Below are 21825 nucleotides of genomic sequence, written 5' to 3'. Positions count from 1 at the left end.
GCCATTGAAGACACACATATGCCCCTGTAGTTTTTGAGAAATTACCAGAATGCTTTCATGAAACATGGTCTCGAATAATTTACTATTTTGTGCAGAGTGTATTTAAAACTTTCACTGGGAATAGTTGTAGAACACTGACATAAATTTGTCAATGAATTTATGAAGGAGATATCTGCATACTTAGAAAGGGTCCTTTGCAGGAACATGGCTGGAGTTGGAAGCCATTATCCTTAGCAGACTAACACAGGAACAGAAAACCAAACACTGCATGTTCTCACTTATCCGAGAACGCATGGATACAGTGGGGAAACGGCACACATCAGGGCCTGTCGAGGGAGTCGGGTGAGAGGTGGGAAAGCATGAGGATAAATAGTTAAAGCATGTGGGGCTTAATGCCTCGGTGATGGGCTGATAGGTGCACTAAACCAACATGGCACATGTTTACCTGCAGAACAAACCTGCGTGTTGTGCACATGTAGCCTGGAACTTAAGATAAAATAAAATTTTTTTTAAAAGGTTCTAGGATATCAGCTTAATAAATAATTGGGAACAAGTAAAATATAAAAATCAATATATATTTAGTTAGACAAATCTCAAAGGTGGATAATTTTACAGAACCCACCCAAACTTCCATTTATATTTTTAAAAAGCAGTGAGTCGTCAAGCTTATCAAGTTCTGTATACTTTAAATGTACATAGTTTCTTGTATGTCTATCATGCCTTGATAAAGTCATTTAAATTTTTTTATTTTAAAAACAGCATTAAGGGTAGACGGAATATCCTCTGTTTACTGGTAAATTTCTGATAGGTCTCATGTATTGATAAGGTGTAACTACTAATGTCATTTGTTTGTAGTGGGCAGAGTAGATGACCTTATTCTTTATTGCATATCTCTGTGTCAAAAAGTTATGATTTATTTTACATTTTTAAATAAAAGAGTTCCTGAATCTGGGTTTTCTGCACTGGTTTAATCTACTGGTGTTTTGTTTTGCTTTTGAAGATGGAGGCTTTCTGGGTCACCCAGGCTGGAGTGTAATGGCATGATCTTGACTCTTGCAACCTCTGCCTCCCAAGTTCAAACGATTCTCCTGCCTCAGCCTGCTGAGTAGCTGGGATTACAGGAATCCACCACTCCGCCCAGCTGGTTTTTGTATTTTTAGTAGAGACAGGGTTTCACCATGTTGGACAGGCTGGTCTTGAACACCTGACTTTAGGTGATTCACCTGCCTCAGCCTCCCAAAGCATTGGGATTACAGGCATGAGCCATTGCTCCTGGCCTAGGTTTGATCTACCCTTGAGTATGGGTTTCTTTCCATGAAAGATCCTTTTCAGACAGAGATAGATATTTATTTACACAGAAACTATTTGTTGAATGCTAAAAAATCTAAAGAAACAGGAGATGTGTTGTTCCCCGAGCCTTGTACAACAGACCCCTGCATAACTGTGATAATTGATGGATGAGTGCTAACACAGTTCTAAAGGAGTTACAGGCAAGATAGGCCAGTTTTTTGACTGAGGTGTTTGGTGGAGGCATGGAGGTGACCACAGTTGAAGAGATCTTAAAGACTTGTCCGGTTTTGCCTAGACTGGGAAGAACATCATGGCAGCCAGGTGTAAAATAGTCTGAGAACAGTAACTTATGTGACTCAAGTAGAAGAATCTTGCAAGGAAAAGTGACAGAAAAGGCCGGAAAAGTGGCCATGGTGCCAGACTTCTTTCTCAGGGTCACCTCTCAGAGCCAGATGCTCTTTAACCCAGTGGGTCACACTGGTATTTCAGCTTTCTGGGTGGGGATTGTTTTGGGGACATTTTAAGTTCAATCCAAATTAGGCACTTGGGGATTGGCCAGGAAACATCTATAAATATCTGTCTTTTCTTTCCCTTTGCCTCAGATGAAGAGGCTTTTTCCTTTCCTTCTTTGCTTTTTTCATTTTCTTTTCTTTTTTGGGACTTAACACTTGTGTGTTCTTTCTTGGCTTCTAAAGAAGCACTTCTTCGTAAAACAGCGTCAGATACTCAGTAGTTCCTTTATTAGTAGTTTTTGAGGTAGCTACCTGCCTTCTCCAGTTAGCCGAGGACTGGAAAAGTTCACTCCTCCCTCTGCTTTCCTGTGCCGTGATACCAAATAGACCCAGAGGGGATATGGCAGTCTGATTGAAAGCAAAGGTGTTGTGTTCTTTCAGTTCCGACTTGAGTCAGAATTTACCACAGTTACTTGGTTTTATTTTATATGCCCCCTTGTAGGCTGACTTCAGTACCTCCTTTTTAAAAATAAGACAAAAATGTAACATACATTATTTATTGCTCACAACAACCTTTTTTTTTTAACCACTTGCCTTTATTTTTATACCGATTATATAGGTGAGAAACTGAGGAACAGATAGGTTGTATAACTTGCTTAACACAGTCTAGCTCCAGAGTCCACACTTTTAACCACTATGCTAGCTTAACAAAGTCAGTAAGCTACTCATTTGTCCCTTCATTTCCTTTGATTTTTCCTGTATGAGAGGTCTCTGCTAGTATGGATTTAAGTAAAGGAGGATTCCCCACTCTTTAAACATATTTTTGTGATAACTCTTCCAAAGCAAATTTTTACAGTGTATTCTAAGGTAACCAGAGTTATATTGTACTTTCTTAAAAATTTCCAGAACATTAAAATGTCTGTCCTAGTTGAGTAAAATCATCAAAATACAAGCTCCAAATGATAATCTCTAAATGAACAGAAGCAAGTTTATTGCTTTGAGTATGAGTGAATGCCAGAATTAACCAGGCAGTAGTGTTGACAAATAGGCTTTCTCATGAAGGACTTCTCTCTTTTCCCCTGTCCTTTGTTTTTTTGGACAATTGATAAAAAGAGCAAGTTGTACCTCCCCATTTTTTGGAAAACATGATTCTACAATGGTGTGTATTTGCCTGGAGGGATGAGGGAAGTCTTCCATGGGAAGCTGAATCAGTTTTTGGCTTGTTTGACTGTATGACTATGCTAGAGATACTCTTGCTGCAGTGAAAACAAAGTAAGAAGTAGTCAAGTAATTTCCTAAAGTAGTACATTTTTATTTTATGTGGGATTCAAATTTTCCTTGGGTTGTGGTTATTTTGAGCAGGAGTTTTTGTGTCTGGCCAGGACTTGTATTCTTCTAATAAATACAGAGACTACTTCAGACAAAATTCTTTTCTCTCCTTAATAACTAAATTTGGTCAGCCATTGAAGTCTTAGGGTTGTGATTGTGATGGTAAATGAAGACATTATCAGTTACTCATCTCACCTTGGATGTCTCATATCATTTTTGGCACGCTGGAGAAATCTGAGAAATGGCTGTTGCCTTTAAGGCAATTATTATTTGCTTAGAGTCAGACCAGCATGCAGTAGCAGTGAACAATACAGGGCAGGATGCCATAGAGTCAGCACGGCAGAGTCTAAGCCCCTTAGTGGTGCAAAGGAGGGCATTATAAGGAGGATTGGAGTAGGCAGAGAGAGCTGAGTTGGGAAAGTAGAATTAAAGGATGGATTTTGGCTAAGGTAGGTAGGCAAGAGAGGGAATTCTAGAAACCATGATTGTTCTAAGAGCTAGGGGCGTTGAAGTAGGAAGAACCACATCCTGATTGTGGAACCTTGAGACACAAGCATTAGGCTTATCTTGGAGAACAGTAGAAAATGAGATTGGATAAGGGTCATGGAACAGCCTGAAATCCAGGCAAGGGAGATTAGACTGGATGAAGCTGAAGACATTTGTACTGCCTTTCTGAATGACAGCATAAATCACATTACTTCTTTGTTCAAACATCTTCACTGGCTCCCAGCTGCCCTTTAATAGAGTCTTAAACTCTTTAGCATAACATCACATGCTTTTTAAATTTTTAATTAACACATAGTTGTACACATTTATGGAGTACAGTGTGATATTTTGGTACATGTATATAATGGGTAATGATCAAATTAGGATAATTAGCATATCACCTCAAACATTAATTATTTCTTATTGGTGAAAACATTGAAAGTCCTCTCTTGTAGCGAGTTTGAAATACACAGTAAATTATTGCTAGCTATAGTCACCCACCCTGCAATGTGATGGAATACTACATTTGTTCCTTCTGTGACTCTGCCCATTGACCAGCCTGTCTCCATCCTCTTCCCATCCTTGTCCCAGCCTCTAGTAACCACTATGGTACTCTTTCTGTGAAATCAGCTTACTTAAAGTCCACATTTTCAGTGAGACCTTACGGTGGTTGTCTTTCTGTGCCTGGTTTATCTCATTTGACATAATGTCCTCCAGGCTCGTCCATCTTGCCATAAATAACAGGATTTTCTTATTTTTTTATAGCTGAATAATATTCTGTTGTGTATGTGTACCACATTTTCTTTATCCATTCATCTGTCAGTGGACACTTAGGTTGGTTCCATATCTTGGCTGTTGTCAACACTGTACTAAACATGATAGTGAATACTGATTTCATGGCCTTTAGATACATACCCAGTAGTGGGATTGCTAGATCATATGGCAGCTTTCATTTTGCATCATGTGTGCTGTTAATGCTTTTTCTACCCAATGTCATATCAGTCCCTTGTATGAATCTGATGCATGTAACCAGGCATTGTCCTATTCCTCTGTCTTACCTGGCATTCATTGACAGCTTTTCCTTCACTCACACCCTTTATATACGACGCCCACCTTCTCTTTTGCATTTTCTCTCTTTCCTTCCATTTATTTTAAAACAGCGTCTTTTCTATTACTTCAGCCAGAGATCCTCTTCCGTTTGCTGAAATTCCGCTTTTCGTCGGTACTACCTACCCGAGCTGTCTTGTATTTGTGTTTCATACAGTTGTTCCTGCTGTATTTTCTTTGAGGACCCAGAAATGTCTTACATGTACGTATATCTCTCATAGCACCTTACAGGGCAACTCACCTACAGCAGACGCTTAAGTATTTGCTGAGTGGGTAAATAAATTTGGCTAATAGTCATTAGTTTGCTACTAATTGACCTTGGCATGCTGATGATGATGAAATCCCATTACAGAATTATGGTCAGTAAAGGTCAGCGTTGTTTCCTTTTACCTCATTGCCTTTGTTTTTTGTGGAATGAAATTTGTTCTTATTTCCGCAGATGATCATATGGAAAGGGAGTTTCTCACTTGTTGCCTTTTCCCTTCTTTTTCTACTTCCTTGCCAAAACACTTGTCCACCCCGCCTCCCTTCTCTAGCTGTATGAAACATTTATTCATATTCCTGACCAGGGTAGCAGTGTGTGTATTCAAGTGTTAGACTTCGGTTTCTATGGCAAAATCTCTGACACAATCAAAAGTATACAAAAGGATGGTCATGATGCATGCAACTCACTTACTGTTAATGGTCCTTTTTCTCTGTCAGTGTTTTGTTTACTTCTTAAAGTTTTTAACGATTTAAAGTATTTATTGCCAGGTTAGAAATCTTAGAGCAATCGTTATATAAGGATTCACTTAAGGCACTTTGTCTAAAGGAAAAAAATGTCTTAAGAGAAAACTCAGAAGAGTTTAGTATACAGATAGAAAGAACTTAAGGGCCGAGGTAGGTGGATCACCTGAAGTCAGGACTTTGAGACCAGCCTGGCCAACATGGTGAAACCACATCTCTACTAAAAATACAAAAATTAGCCGGGTGTGGTGACGGGCTACTTGGGAGGCTGAGGTAGGAGAATCACTGGAACCCGTGAGGCAGAGATTGCAGTGAATCTACATCACTCCACTGCACTCCAGCCTGGGCAACAAGAACGAAACTCCATTCCCCCTGCGCCCTCCCCCCAAAGAGAATATATTTTCCCCTGTGAAACAGTAGAATATTTAAATCCAGTTTTCATCAGTTTACAACTACACCAGAACTACCCTCACCAAGATCTACAAAATATTTGCCTAGCAAAATCCAGATCTTGTATTTGCGTGACCGTTTTATAGCATTTGGCACTGTTTACTATCCTTTCTTTGAAATACTTTCTCCATTTCATTTTCTGGATGTCACATCTGTGTGTTAATTCCCTAATCTGAATGTCCAACCCCAGCCATTCCCGAGTTCCAGTCACACTTTTTAGCTGCTTACCATGGCTCTGCTCAGATATCTCTGAGATTCTGTGTCTCAGATTCACTGTCTCTGAAAGTGAATTCATCATCTAATCTCTCCCTGCCACCTTCTTCTGCTGCATTCCACCCTTTACTTAGTCGTTCAGGACAGAAGCCTAGGCCATCAACACACTTCTTTTCCGTTCTGCTCCCTCCGTAATGGCCAGTATCCTGTTAATGTTAAATATCTTTGGACTCTTGGTTTCTTGATCTCTGCTTTCAGCACCTGAGATCACACTGTCATTTCTCATCTAACTTCTGTAACAGCTTTATAATTTATCTGTCTCTAGGCTTGCTCCCTCTTGTCTTTTGAGTGTATTCCAGAAAAAAATATTTTTGAAATACAGATGCTATCATGCCTTTCCCTTGCTAACACTTATTCAGTTGCTTTTCCTGTTGTAGTGACATACACTTGTGAACACAAGTAACATGTTCAACTGGGGATGGCCTCATCCTTTGTCTCTGTGCTCTTTCTTCCCTCTGGGCCTTAGCACGCAGTCTTCTGCCTGAACTTAGATGCCAGTCAGTCTCCCTGGCTTCCCTTCGCTGCCTGCCTATACCACCATCCACACATACACCCTTTGCCTGTTTAATTCCTAGTCTTCCAGCGAGTCTCAGGTTAGTAACATATTCTAAGGGCCAGTCACATAGAGGATTGTAAGTATTTATTGTCCGTTTTGTTCACTGCCATATCCTTAGTGCCAAGCGTACATGTTCAAGAAATATTTGCCTAATGATTAAACTTTATTTACTGAAAAGCTTATTGAAGTTTTAGGGCAGTGACGTGGAGTTGTACTATACAGTCACAATAATGTTATGAATTTTCCATGTGAAATTTCTTGGTTGAGATTTTTCATGTGAAATTGTTAGTCTGTTTGCCATGTTTAGTGTTCTTGGCACTCCAGGTTTTAAAAATTCTGATGTATCTTAAAAGCATGTTTAGGAAAAGTTGATAATACAGTTTAAAAACTTAAATGTTCCTAAAACATGTATTATGCTTTGAGTAAGTGCAGTTTATGTAAATTAAACTTCAATAGAGCTATTTAAAAATTAACTAATGATAAAAAATATTTTCAAGGTCTAGATTACAATCTGATATATATATATGTGTGTGTGTGTGTGTATATATATATATATATATATATTATATATATATATTTTTTTTTTTTTTTAAACCAGTGGTTTTGTCTGAGTCACACATGCATTTGGCACTTGTGTATATACCAACTATTTGGGTGGGGAAAAGTACAAGGTTGTGAATTCATTTGAATTGACTATTTGGTGGTATGATTAGCATGTTAAAGAGTGAGTAGGCAGGGCACAGTGGTAGCTCACTCCTGTAAATCCCAGCAGTTTGGGAGGCTGAGGCTGGTGGATCATTTGAGGTCAGGAGTTCAAGACCAGCCAGGCCAATATGGTGAAACACCATCTATACTAAAAATACAAAAATTAGCTGGGCAGTAGTGATGCATGCCTGTAATCCCCAGCCACTCGGCAGACTGAGGTTTCGAGAACCGCTTGAGCCTGGGACGCGAAGGTTGTGGTGAGCCGAGATCGTGCCACTGTACTCCAGTCTGGGCGACAGAGTGAGACCCTGTAAAAAAGAGAGAGAGAAAGTAAGTAAGTGTGGAAAAAAGATACTCTTTTTACCTTAATGCTTCAGGGAAAGAAAGGGATGCTATTATTTATAGTAATTTTACTCCAAAATTTGCACTTACGGGATTCACGAAATTGTTAAGATTTCTACATGTGAGAAGAAGTCCTTGTGACATTGTATTATTATGAAGAGAAAGAGTAGCATTTGTTTCTGTTTTTATTTGTCAGTGCTGGACTGTCTTATGTGGTGTTCTTTTGGTCATGCTAAAAAGAAATGTTGCTAGAAGATTCAAAGCTAAGAGTAAATATGGCTTATAGTTTTATCAGATACAACAGTCTTTGGGATCTGGTTTTAAATAGACAGTATAAATGGTTATCAAACAGTACACTGCATAGGTAGTGTCTCATTTCCCTTTTTGATAGCATTATTTGACAGGTTGAATAGGAGAATGCCATAGATTTAGTATGTATTAACTTCAGGAAGAAGTTTTACTAATTATTCTACATTGTATAGAAGGTGGAGGAATGGGGCTCAGAATTCAGTTGGCTTTGCAGCTGATAGACCAGCATTTTACTTAATATTAGGAGTCCCGATTGATGGACAGATGTCCCACCCGGGGAGGCTTTTAGTGATGTACTTTTGGGTTCCATCATTAGCCTTGCTCTTTAGATTTATAAATGACACAGAGTTTGGAGGAACACCTATTATTTCAGTGATGGAATCGAGACTCAGTATACTCTCTTTAGGCTAAAATGGTAACTTTAAAACAAATGAGATAGTTTATTTGAGAGAATATATTTATACAGAAAGCTATAAAGGAGGTTTTAAAATAAAATCACAAGATTATAGTATAAAGGAGACATACTATAAGTCACACTGAAAAAAAAATATGGGAAGTAAATTTATTTCACAATACGCTTATCTTTCTGGTGGTGTGGTATGTGTGTCAAGAAAACTAAGTCTCGTCTTAGGTATCCCAGTATGCACCATGTCCGAGGATTTTGTTTTCGTGCGGCCACTTTGCAAGAAGGACACTAACTAGGGAGGACTCAGGTACCCTTTTGCCTGAGGAACAGTTGTGGGACTCAGAGAGAGAAGCCTGAAGAGGGTGGTGAACCACGATGGACATTAAAAAAAAAAAAAATGCTGCCAAAAGAAATAACCAATATTTGCTCCATAGAGAAAAGCCAGATCAGTGGATCTGTTCATTTTAAGGAAGAGACCCGGGTAACAATTGTCGATATCCACAGATCTTTTTGTCTGTGTGTGTGCTCGGTTTGTTCATTCTGACTTCTGTAAGGTGTTACTATAGTGAGAAACTTTTTAAAAGTGGAATGTCAAATATTGAAGTGTTGGCAGAGAAGTTGAATCTCATTAATGTGAAATTAAGAATCACTTGGCATTTTTATTTTTAAAAAATAACATCTTTTTCTGTCCTTTGACATTTATGTAAAATCAGATGTAGGAATATTGTTGATGAGTAATGAATCCCAAGTTTTCTTTCCTCAAATTCTAACTTTTCTCTGTTATGGTTTCATTTCTTGGGGGATTTATCAAGTGGTAAAATAAGATGTAGTGGAAAGATTGATTTACAGAACTGAGTTTAAAGCAAACCTGTTTTATTAGCTGTGTGATGTTAAATAACTGATTTAAACTCTGAGGGCTGCTCTTCCTCATTTGTAGACAGTAAAATTTCACCTTACAGCTTTTTATGAGGAATAAATGAAATTGTATCTCTGGAAGCTCCTGGCAAACAGGAGGTATTCAGTAAATGTTGTGGTTAGTAAATCTTGCTCCAGAAGACCTGTCCTCGAGATTAAACTATCTTGTCACTATTTTCCAAACTGAAATCCTGATTCCACCATCTCCCTTTCTTCCTTCCTCCCTCCTTTTAGTTCTTAAAGCTGTTGGTAATTTTAGTAGAATTTAACATTTGTATGTAAGTTCCATGAGACCTTGTTCCTGTAAAGAGCACAAGTTTATGAAGATAGTTTTCTTATATTATTCCATATTAATTTGTTGTTATTTTAATTGTTGCTGTTGTCAATTTGCTGCCACCAGTTAAATTGTCTTACAGTTTCTTCTTGCAAAGGCAGTAAAGGATTAAGGAAAGGAGCTGTTGGCTATTGCTTGCTACTAATTTGAAAAGAAATGCTGGTTATGGCCTTCTAGGTCTCCTTCTCCTTTACACTTTTACTGTCTTGTAACCTTCAAATCTGTGTGTCAGTGAATGCTAGGAGAGAACAGTAGACCTGCTTCTGCCGGAGCCATAGTACCTAGCACCTAAACAAACACCTACATTGAAATTTACAAGGAAACCCTAGTTGGAGACAATGCCTTGGCAGCCATTGTAAATCATGTTCTGCTTTTATGTCTCAGATACTCCTTCACCTCTCAAATATTCATTCCTCTTATTTGAAGCAGTCTGTTAGCTAAGTGGACAGGAGTTGCTCAGGTGGAGGCTGTTTTATCTGTATTCTAATAAATTTTACCACCTATATATATATGTAAATCTGGATGATTCACTATATTTAAGTGAATGAGATCATAGATTAATGAAAATTGTTGACTGTGGTAAACTTTTCTTTCTTTTCCATTTCATGTGAAGAGCGAGAGTAGAAAATGTCATTATGCCAAAATAATGTTTTCTGCAAGTTTTAAGACAATGTGTTGATTCCCTTTTCTTTGTCCTCTGAATCTACCCATATCCTATGAAACATATGGCAGGTAATAACTCCCTAGTCTCAGACTGGCAGTTTATAATATTAGAGCAAGAAGGACCTTTAGATACGATCTAGCGTCGAATCTCTCTCATTTTTCACTTCTGGAAATCTTGGTCCAGAGGGTCAAACTAGTATATCTCAAGTTGCTCAGTGAGACAGTGGCACACCTGGGAAGAGAAAGAACCCTTGATTTTCATTTAGTACCTTGTGTTCTCTGCAGAGAGTAAAATTGAGCATTGATGAGTCATTAACCAGTCTCCAGTCACATGCTGCTACTTTATGTTCCCTTTGGGGTTTCAGGAAAAATATTTAGTAGCAGAAGATGACTCCCACCCCATCCCCACCCTTCAAAATATTTACTGGACTTTGGTGTTCGGTTTGGGTCTTCAGCATCCCCACTAGGTGGTGTCCTAATTCAGAAACTTTGCTGTGAGACTTCAGACGGGCTTCTGCCCTAACTGAACTAAAGCAGCCACAGTGTTGACATGTAAGAATGCTTAAACAGTTTGGTAAGGTGCTAGATCTTGTAGTTAAGTAAATTAAATGAAAATTTAATTCATGAGCACACATGCTATAGCTAAATTAAGATGTATAAAATATTTTTATATTTCATTTTCTGGAATATTTTTTTTTTCTTCCAAATTCATGTTGAACATTTTCTGGAATCTTTAAGAATGCATGTTGGGCCTGTGGCATGAGACAGACTAAAAGCATTGGTTGCTTTTAAAGAGTCTGGGATCCTTTGTTGTGGATAGAGGGCAGGATGGAGAGAGAAGGGAGATAAAATGAATACTAGAAGTAACTACTGTTAAGTAGTATGGCTGTAAATAATAAAATATTTTACTACAGGTTCCCCAAATTAAAGGAAAAGGGAAATAAACTCAAAACCTCCTTTAAATCTGTAACTCTCAGCTCTGGTTTAGATATGAAATGATTTGTTGCTGTATTTCAGAATCCTAACAGAATTACTGTTCAGTGGTTCCAGATGTTTTTGTTAAAAACTTGGAATTGTCACATCAACTGCAAAAGCACAAGTCTGCAGATTCTGTCTTCTGTTGGGGAATGCGGAGCAGATCCAGAGGGGAAAGCAGCACAGACTCTTTTTCTCTACCCAGAGCATTTGTTTCCCACCCAGGGTATTTGTCTTCCAAGAAGAAACAGAATATGTAAGGAATTATCCTTTTAATATGCAGAAAAAGCAGGAAATCTAGGTTTCTAGTCAGTGGCAAAAGCAGGAAGTTAGAAATAAAAAGGTTAGTCTATATGTCTCAAACAGTAATCTAGGCTCTTTCAGCAAATACTATTTTAAAGCAAGTTTGTCATATAAACTTCCTGAAAACAGGTATGTTGTTATTTATTTCTTTTGTTTGCCTCCACTGTTAAGGCACAAAATATCTGTTACATTGATATAGATTATCTACATTTAAGTTACTGGACAGGGTTAGGGTAGAAAGGTTTTTTTTTTGTTTTTTGTTACTTGTTTTTGGGAGACAGAATCTTGCTCTGTTGCCAGGCTGGAATGCAGTGTGCGATCTTGGCTCACTGCAACCTCCACCTCCCAGGTTTAAGCGATTCTCCTGTCTCAGCCTCCCAAGTAGCTGCGACTATGCGCCACCACGCCTGGCTAATTTTTGTATTTTTAGTAGAGATGGGGTCTCACCATGTCGGCCAGGATGGTCTCCATCTCTTGACCTTGTGATCCACCCACTTCGGCTTCCCAAAGTGCTGGGATTACAGGCGTGAGCCACTGCGCCTGGCCTGTAGAAAGGTTTTAATGGTGATTAAAGCATCTCTCATCTGATCCCTGGAGAGACAGATGCCTGGGAACCTTGGAAGCAGGAAACATTTGATTCTAATTAAAACCGAAGGGAGTGGCAATGAGGAACAAACCATATTGCGGACAGAGGGGAGGCAGCTCTGTGTTCAGAAAAAGAGAAGGGCGAGCTCTGCATACTAGCTTGGTAAAAGCTTTTACAGAAGATAGTAAACTTTCAGTTTATCTATACATTCAAGCCCAAAGTCTCTATCTTTGCCCTAGACCACATAGTTGGGAAGTATTTGTAAATCTTTGGGGGTTCCCATGCTTTTGATAAGCCTGAGCAAGAATTTTATTTACAACTTTTAAATCTGTCAAATCATCTTGTTTCTACTGTTTTCTAGCCTCATTTGTAATGAAAAGCAACATGTTTCTCTGCACGTGTTGGTACTATTGCAGAGCCAACGCTCACTGGGGGCATGAGGGGGATGGGTTGTCCACCTTCATTCCTTGATGAACCAGTGAGGCATAGGGAGATAAAAGGCTTTTATTTCAGATTAAAGGCTGTAGTGTATTAATAGATAGGTGAGAAAAATGTCTGCATTGCAGTCTTAGCAGAGTTTGCTGTATTACCCTCCTTTTAGCTGATCAGCAATTGAATACCTGGCCTGAGGATATGGAGACTCATCTATAACTTTTTCTATACCTGTTTTTTTTTTTTTTTTTTTTTTTTAGCTCCTGCAAAACCTTTTCACCAACTTTGTTTGCAATGTAACAGAAATGTAGGTGTTAAATCTCTCTTCTCCCCTTCTGTTGCGGTATTTGAGCCCCTGCTTTCACAGCCTAGCTAAGGATAGGCTGGCCAACTCAAGGCAAATCTGAGCTGCTTCTAGAAAAAATTTTACCCCTTTTCTTTTGTTTCTTCACTCCTTTCTGCTTTTTGCTTCCCATAGTTCCTCATCCTTTTCCCTCCCAAATCATTTCTGATCCAAGTAAGAGAATGTCCGAAGTGAGAGAATGCATTCTGAAGTCTGTCCATCCCTGAGAATGTTAGATAGGGTGGGGGCTAGAAGGGTCTGGAATAGTAAGAAAACGGGCAGATGAAGTAGCAGACGCACATTCTAGACCCAGTTAGTGTGCATAGAAACATTGAAGGAGAAGTCCCAGCCAGGCGGCTACTCTTGGTCACAAAAAGTATTAAGATGCACAGAGCTCCTCTGTTCCACTTCTTTTCTTTAAATCAACTACATCCCTTCTCCCTGCCCCCCAAAATAAAGCTTAACTCTTGATAATTTTTAATCCTTATTAGACACATTTGTAGCCACTTCTCAATCCTAGAGACATAACTGCAATATTTGGCTAACATTTTTCTCCTATTAAATCACGGGTTTGCATTTGGCAGGGAGGTATGGTATGGTGTATGCTTTGGGCAGTTTCAGTTTCCTTGTACACGCTCGTGGTGTTTAGCATAACACCCCCCTTCTTTTATTAGCATACTACTCGGACATCAAAGAACTGAGCTGCATCTTGCAATGCCTGACAGAGCCTTTTTCATAAGGAGGTCGAAGGGGGAGGGGGACGGGCTGGAGGGGAGAGGAGGAGGAGGAGGAAGAGGAGGAAGAGGAGGAAGAAGAAGCGGGTTGGAAAAGGAAGTCTTGTTTTTCTATTAGTCTCTAGATTAATCATGTTCCCACAACTGCAGTTGGGTTTTCAAACCTCCAAGGCTGCGGGTGCAGAGCTGAAAGGGCAAGCAGTGACGTTCTTGAGAGAGAAGGAAAAAGGGAGGAGGAGGCTGGGGCGGCGAAGGGCTGTCTAGGGAGGGAGGGAGTACAGCAGGAGTGGTCTTTTTTTTTTCCTTTTACTCTGCTGTCCTTAGAGATTTTCAACTTAAATCAAAACCAAGCCCTACTGCCTGGTGAACAAGAGACAGACTCTAAAGACTGCTTTGAAAAGCATCTCCCAGCTTCTACTTTTTGTCTTTAAGGAAAAGTAGATTTTCTTTGTCTTTGTCTTTGTTTTTGTTTTAAGCAAGAACAGAATCTAATGACCTTTTTCATGTCATCGCTTTGAAATAGAGCCGTCTTCGTTTCTTTCCCTCTTCTTGGCAAAGTATATACTGGAGTTTTACTGCTTGTTTGGGTTTTTCCCCTACGTGTATCGGCCGTTATGCTTAGGCAGTGTATTAATTTTTTTACTGAAGTTGTTGCCAGTAATGGAAATGGTGTTTGCTTCTCTTTCAGTCAAGAGCTGCACAAAGTATAGCATCAGGAGGTATTTATTGTTTATATTATGAATTCTTGACTCATCATTCGAGCACTCTGAAGTTGCCACCAAGTTCTCAGTGAGTTCAAGGAATTGGATTCTGCTCAGTTTCTTTTGAATTCATTGTTTTTAACCCCTTTGGGAGTTTTATAGAGGATCCTGGAAGGCAGAGATCTCCACCTCACCGTGAGAAATTTGGAACTCAGGACTTGGATGAGATCACTGATCCCCAAGTTAACAGTGGATATACTTCTTGCATTTTCTCTGTTCTTTCCTGCATTTGGGCAAAATGTATGAACGGCACAAAAGGCGCTACAGCCTTTGTGACATCTCCAAGGTGGACAGGACTGTGGACGTGGTATTGCTGAAGGTAAGGGGGCCGCACCTCATGTGTTCTGGAGCTCTACAGGCTGTTTTATCTCTTTGAACCCAGTAGCCATGTCCCTGGCCCTCTTGTACTGGGAGAAAGGCTGAGAAATCTGTGCACAGTAGAGGGTGAGGGGTGATGATAAGGCTCTTAAAGGAATATCTGAACAGGAAGCAGGAGGTGCTTGGGAATCAGCATTGAACCACATAGTAGTGAAATTTAATTTTACTTGCATTAAAATGGATTCTTATGCTTGGGAGAACCTGATACTGTTGAAAATCACAGAGGGAGAATTTCACCTTCCAAGTTGTTCTGTTTGTCCTTCTGTCTCTCTCACCCTTCCGCCCCCAGACTTCACCCCCATCTGCCTGGTCTCTTTCTCTGTCAGTCTCTCTTTCTGCTTCTGTCTTTTAAGACTTTCTTTTGTCTGAGTCTTTTCTGTTTTTTCTGCTACTGTCTCTCTTTCTGCTTCTGTCTTTTAAGACTTTCTGTCTTTTGTCTGAGTCTTTTCTGTCTTTTCTGCTACTGTCTCACTCAATTCTTTAGGGGAAAGACAGGCAACATTTATTTCTTTTGGAAAGATTTCCAATAAACCTATTTATTAAGGTAGCAGAGCTGACCTTTTGGCTTGGTTTGGCTGCTTTTCAGAGTTAGCTTCTAACTGGTGATAGCTGTATTTGTTTGTGTTCTCAGCATTAGTGATGTTGGGTGTCTAAGCAGGATGGGGGCGGAGACTCTGAATAGCTAATTGCTCACAGAAGGCATCCTTGAATCTAAAATTAGTAAGAACTCCTCCGGCCGTAAGATGAGAGTCTGGGAATGTTGGACAGCTCAAAGAGCACTTTTTGGAAATTTAGCTATTTTCTGGCAAAGGCAGGGGAAATTGGAAGTCAACCAAGCACTTCATAGATGACAGAAAGAACCTCAGTATCTGAACTTGTGCGGGCATATGTGGAGGTGAGGGTGATTTTAAGCAAAGTGGAAATGTATTGTCCTGGTCAAGGAAATAGTGGACCTATTGTATTGATGTATCAATTCAGTTTATTGCTTGGGTCTTTTTTTTTTTTCTTTGGTTGAGTAAGGCTAAGGAATGGGCTGAGAAGGCTGGACACAGAAACCAATGAAATGCCATATTGGGCAAGGCACTGGGTAGAGGAGTTGTGATTTGTGGTAGAGTGTTGTCATTGTCTCCATAATCACTGTCAGGTAGTTTATTTGCTGGGCCTAGGCTGACAGCAGTTGGTAACTTGGTGTTTTGAAATTGTTCCAGGATATTACTCATTTTGGTTTCTCTGAAAAGAGATTTCCTCTGTGAGATCATAGTGATGTTTTAAAATTTTTGTCCTTACACATTTAGGAGAATCTTGTTTTAGGATCTTTATGTGCACAATACCCTATGATTCCGCCTGTGCGTGGGGAGAAAAAAGGAGGAGAAAAAGAAAATTTTGAGTATCACAAGAATGTTGGACATTTACAATAATGCTTAAATATATAATAGTTTATGCTCTAAGTGGGCGTGAAAGCCTTTGTGAGTGGAGCTAAACGAGTACAGGCTTACTGGCCTCAGAGTTGCTGTTTTATAGTTTTAATGAAGCACCTCCATATATGTTACTTCATTTGGGACTTGCCAGGCAGTTACTTTTTACCCTATATTCATGTGAAGAGCCTCAGGGTTTTCTTGAGCATGGTGAGGGGTATGAAGAGCTTGAGTGAGAAGAATGTGTGTGTTTTGTTTTGTTTTTTTTTTTCACAAACCTACAGCGAATAAAGGTGTTTGTCTTTGTTTGTTTATGCTATTATGCCCAATAAATAATAAAAGATTCTCAGTAGAGAAAACTTCACTTCTCAGAAAATACTTATTTCTTTCACTTCTCAGAAAATAGTCATTAGTAAATAAACACAAGGAGTCTTGAAAACACCCTGTTTCCAGTTTGAAATGAGACGGGGACATTTGGTGTTAGTTTCTTTGCTTTGAAGATGGAGAAGACAACATCATTGAGAGCTGTAAACTTAAAGAAACCTAAATACCTATCCCATGCGAGCCATGGAATACAGCCCTTATCCCGTTATTGCTTGAAGACAGACAATAGAGAAATAAGTACGAACTGTTATAAGTGATTTGAAGGAAATGAGTGCTGGGTAGGGAATAATGGGCAGAACTGTTTGAGATAAAATGGTCTTTAGATAGGAGAGCTTTCTGAGGTGCAGACATTTAAAAAGCCGATCTCCAGAGGATGGAAAGACAATAGCTGTACTATGGAAGAGCGTTCTAGAAAGAACGAACAGCAAATGCAAGGCCCTGAGGAGGGAAGGAATGGACAGGGTCATTGTGGTGGACGGGAGCACCTTGAGTAGAAAGTGGGGTTCTGGGGTGAGAAGGCCAGAGCCATAGGTGGGACCTGGAAGAGCAGGGCCTTGACAGCTGTGGGGAGGATGCCTTACCTCTCAGTGTATGTGTCGAGAAGATTATTCTGGGAGTAATTGGTTAGCCTCCTGTTATGACAGCACAGGTAGGTTAAGAGGGTTTTGTGGTCTGAAGTGGGAAGAAGTAAATGGATATGAGACACAGGCCTTTAATGTTTACATTCCTGCTCTTTGTCTCATTTTACATATGGGAAAACAGATTTGTGTTGTTAATAACTTTCTCAGTGTCTCACATCTCATATGTAATTGATGATAGAGTACAGTTCCAGATTGGACTGTTTTCAAAGTCCTTGTTTTTCTTGCTATCCTAGACCTCTTTTTTGAGTCTGTCAGTTCCTCTTATTAGATGAATATGTATATTAGCTTTTATTGATATATACATGTGTTCTTTATCTGTCTTAAACTTTTCATATTGGGAGAAGTCTTACTATCTTAGTCTCTTCTTTCTCAGTACAGGAATTCCTTCTACAATACTTAGGACAGGTACACGATGGCATATAAGTTCATTTTGTCCCATGATTTTTAGCAAAGTTTTCTCACAGTTCTTAAAAACCATTTGGAAGTGCTCTCCAATTATTTCTACAAAATCATTTTGAATTTCAGTATTTTCTATTAGTGTTTTTAAAAAACAGGTATGTTGGGTACCTATATCACATGAACTCTCAAGCCATCATGTACAAGTTCTCCAGTTTTATCTATGAAAGTTTGCTTTTTGTACTAAGGAGTTTGTCATTTTTCATCTATTCATTAATATTATCTAAACATTCAAAACATTTGTTGTTAAATGAATTCATCTTTGTAGCATGGATTCATAAACATCATGTTATACAAATGGTGTTTATATAACAGATAAGATGAACTATGGCAATAATTACAGAGTTTAAATTGTGAGCCTGTCACTTTGGTATTCCACATTTACAACTATAATCTCTCCCCTTGGCATCCTAATAATTCACTGTAGATTAGCTTCAAAATTCTCATTCTGTGTTATACACTCACACGTTCTTTGGCTTCTTCTGCATTCTGCCCTGCTTCCTTTGATAGTTCTGCATAGTTTCATGATAACTCTTCTGTATCAAGACCTTCTTGTAAGATTTCCCTGAGGCTGGATATACCAGTGTCATCCTCACACTAGCTCTTGTGTCCCATCATCAAGCCCCAATACCCCTGAAATACTACCTCTATTCTGAACTTTTTCTAAGCAATAAAACCTAAGTTGATAGTATTCCTTGGTCCCCTATCCCTCTCTTTCCCGGGATAATACACACATTCCTGTTCCTCTGTATATGACATGCCCCCAGTTCCCCTTTTCCTGATGCATCCATGACATCTGACTCTTGCAGTATGCGGTTGGTAACTGTGAATCATATGCTAAAAATGGGATGTGGAAGAATTGTAATTGTTGGCAGGGGCCCTTTGGTACCAACATGCCCATTTTTCTCAGCATCCTTCAAAAAGGTAATGTTGACTTCAGAAGCTGGTAACTGATGGGAGCTTTCACCTAACTGAGTTCAGTAGCCAACTTTAGCTCATGATGAGCATTACTAGAGGACAGCAGATATCAGAAACTGACTGTAAAATTAGCGTACCAAAAGGAAGCGGGTCAGAATCAAGGATTAACTGCTGATTTACACTGCTTTCAGCCTGGGCCACTGCTGGTTTACTAATTTTGTAACTTTGGGTAACTGGAAAAATACTGCCTGTTAATAGTAATGTGATTCTTCTTATTACTGATGATTTACACAGAGTATTTTGTAGGCAGTAATTCAGAATGTTGGCTGCATGGTTAAAAGACTTGCAACCATGTTTTGTATACATTGAATGAAAATACTTAACAGAGGAGGATCCCCTCCCCACCCACACTGCTTGGGCAGGCCACAGGAGCTTATTGGCTCAAGCTGAGGAGGAGTAGTCTGTCTCTAATTGTGGTGTCATTTTGCAGAGATACACACATTGCCTAAAAATTTGCTCACTGTAAGAGACTTCCACATTGCAGCAAGACAAAAGACATAAGGAAGCTCTGGATTGAAGACAGCCACATATATAGCCACTCAGATACAGTCCGATTCCCTGAAAAGACTTTGACTCAAGTGTTGGCTTCTATGTCCGGATGGTGGGTTTTTGCTTCCTTTTGTTCAATCTTGTAGCTCAGGCAGGATCTCCTGAGACAGTTGCAGAGGAAGTAAATATGGGCAGTAGCTGGGAAGGCTGGGCGTAACCATGAGCTGTATTATTAGGATGTTCAGATACAAACAGTAACAGAAACACTGCCAGAAACAAAGGCAATTCCCTCTCCACTGAAAATATGTACAGCTCTATTTTCTGACTGATGGGAACACATTGTGGGTGTGGTTTAGAGATAATCACAAGGGGTCCATAGGCTTCAGATCAGAAATTTAAAAGTTACCTGGGTAGGTGTGGCATTTCTTCTGAGGTAGCTTCCATTATCCCATGTTTCATGTGTACCATAATTCACCAGAAGTTTGGATATTGAATACCTGTGGTGTCCATGAACTGGATGTCATGGAGATAGTATGTACAAAGGAAAACCTATGACTGCGTTTTTTAGCTAAAGAATCCTAAATGTCATCAGAGCCAAAAAGTGTGTTTTGGTGATGTCTCTCCAAAAGATACAGATGTTTAATAGTAAAATCTCTGTTTTCCACATTTCCAGCTACTTGCTTTTCTAAATCACGTATTCTCTTTCCTACCCATTTAGTCAATTGCCAATCCTATACTTTGTTCACAGTTCAAGATTCCATAAGGGCAAATCTGAATAGAAAGATGCACGATTATCTTCATTTTTCTCTTTAAACTCAAATTATTAGCAGTGCCAACACTGATGATTCTTCCTATCCTGTGTCCTAATTCTGCTGATGATCAGAATCTTTTCTCAAACCTAGTCTCAGAACTGGCTGAGAAGAGTGTTGATAATATAAGAAACAAGTTTATCTGTTAGTGTGAAAACCTCAGTCTTTGAATCACATTTGCAAAAGAGACTAACAGGAGAACAAGCATCCTTCTAATAAAAAATATCTGGTGGCTTTTGATTTCCTGCAGTATACGTTTGAGATGTGGCCAGGCACAGTGGCTCACATCACACCTGTAACCCCAGCACCTTAGGAGATTGAGACAGCAGGATCATTTGAGGCCAGGAGTTCAAGACCAGCCTGAGCATCATAGCAACACCCTCATTGCTTTAAAAAAAAAAAAAAAAAAAAAAACCCAGAGGTGGCAGTGTGTGCCTGTAGTCCTAGCTCTTTGGGAGGCTGAGGCAGGAGGACTGCTTGAGCCCAGTAGTTGGAGGCTGCAGTTCACCGTCATGCCACTGCACTAAGTGTGGGTGACAGAGCGAGATCCTGTTTCAACAACAACAAAAGCTGCAGCTGTCTTTGCACGTATGTACTCAGAGCCTGGCTGTCAGGACGGAAGGAAGCGCTCTGACAGCGTTTCAAGTGCAGCCACCTAGCCTGGCCTTTAAGTTGCCTTGGTTGTTTGAATGAGAAAGAAGTTGTTGTTTAATAGACAACAACTATGGAGTTGTTGATGAATAGAACCAAGACTAGGACACATTTATCTGCCACATCAGTGATTCTGAAATAGGGCAGAAGGAGGGGGAGGTGTTTTGTAATCCACTTTACATCTCCTAAGCAGCTTACTTTATAGTAAGCACAATATTCTTCACACATGAATATGATATGCTTGGTATTGCTGTTTCACAGGATGTGGTTGAAAATGCTGATACATCTTTTGACATGGTTTCCACACTCGGTACACATGGAGTTTGTCCTCTGGTTAATGACATTGACCGTGACTGGTAGCGTCTGGCCCAGATTACTGGCTCTGACTCTGTGGACTGCCTGCCTGCTTTTCTCTAAACAAGTTTACATATCTCTAACTGCTGCACACTCATTTCTTAATTGTGATAGAATGTATATACCATAAATTTTAACCATTTTTAGGTATGTATTTCAGTGGTATTAAGTACATTCACGTTGTTACATAACCATCCCACCAGCTCTCTCTTCAGAATGTTTTCATATTCCCAAACTGGAATTCTTTACCTGTTAAACACTAATATTCCATTCCCTTTGCCTGCTAGTGTGGCAGCTGCCATTCTGCTTCCTGTCTCTATGAATCTGACTACTCTAGGTACCCCTTATAAGTGGAGTCATACAACATTTGTCCTCTTGTGACTGTCTTACTTCAAGTAGCGTAATATCTTCAAGGTTCATTCATATTATAGCATGTTGTCAGAATTTCCTTTTTAAGGCAAAATAATATTCCATTGTAAGTATACACCATATTTTGTTTACTCATTCATCCATCAGTTGATATTGGGCTGTTGCCCCTGTTTGGCTCTTGCAAGTAATGCTGTTATGAACACCGATATACAAATCCCTGTTTGAGTTCCTGCTGGCAATTGCATGTATACCCAGAAGTGGAATTGCTGGATCATAAGGTAATCGTATGTTTAATCTTTTTTGAGAAACTGCCATACTGTTTTCCACAGTGGCTGTACCATTTTACATTCCTACCTAAGGAACAAGAGTTCCAGTTTCAACACATCTTCACTAATACTTTCTTTTTAAGCAATAATAGCCATCC

At 39.4% G+C, this 21825-nt stretch overlaps 1 protein-coding gene across 15 annotated transcripts in view; it reads left to right on the top strand.

Moving 5' to 3' along the window:
• The window catches only part of AKAP13 (A-kinase anchoring protein 13), a 346439-nt gene that overhangs the window by 207166 nt on the left and 117448 nt on the right, over positions 1–21825 (top strand). Inside the window, exon 1 of one of the 15 annotated variants that reach the window (XM_032262402.1) lies at positions 13773–14796. The exons of the other annotated variants lie outside the window; for them this stretch is intronic. Within the exon in view, the coding sequence (XP_032118293.1) occupies positions 14716–14796 (81 nt within the window). The 5' untranslated portion in view covers positions 13773–14715. Of the gene's footprint in view, positions 1–13772; positions 14797–21825 lie in introns of those variants that run through there. 15 annotated transcript variants of the gene reach the window in all.

This window comes from Sapajus apella, unplaced genomic scaffold (assembly GCF_009761245.1).
Source record: "Sapajus apella isolate SASKATOON/1434 unplaced genomic scaffold, GSC_monkey_1.0 scaffold129, whole genome shotgun sequence".
NCBI classification, from domain to species: domain Eukaryota; kingdom Metazoa; phylum Chordata; class Mammalia; order Primates; family Cebidae; genus Sapajus; species Sapajus apella.
This window is presented reverse-complemented; position numbering and strand designations above follow the sequence as displayed.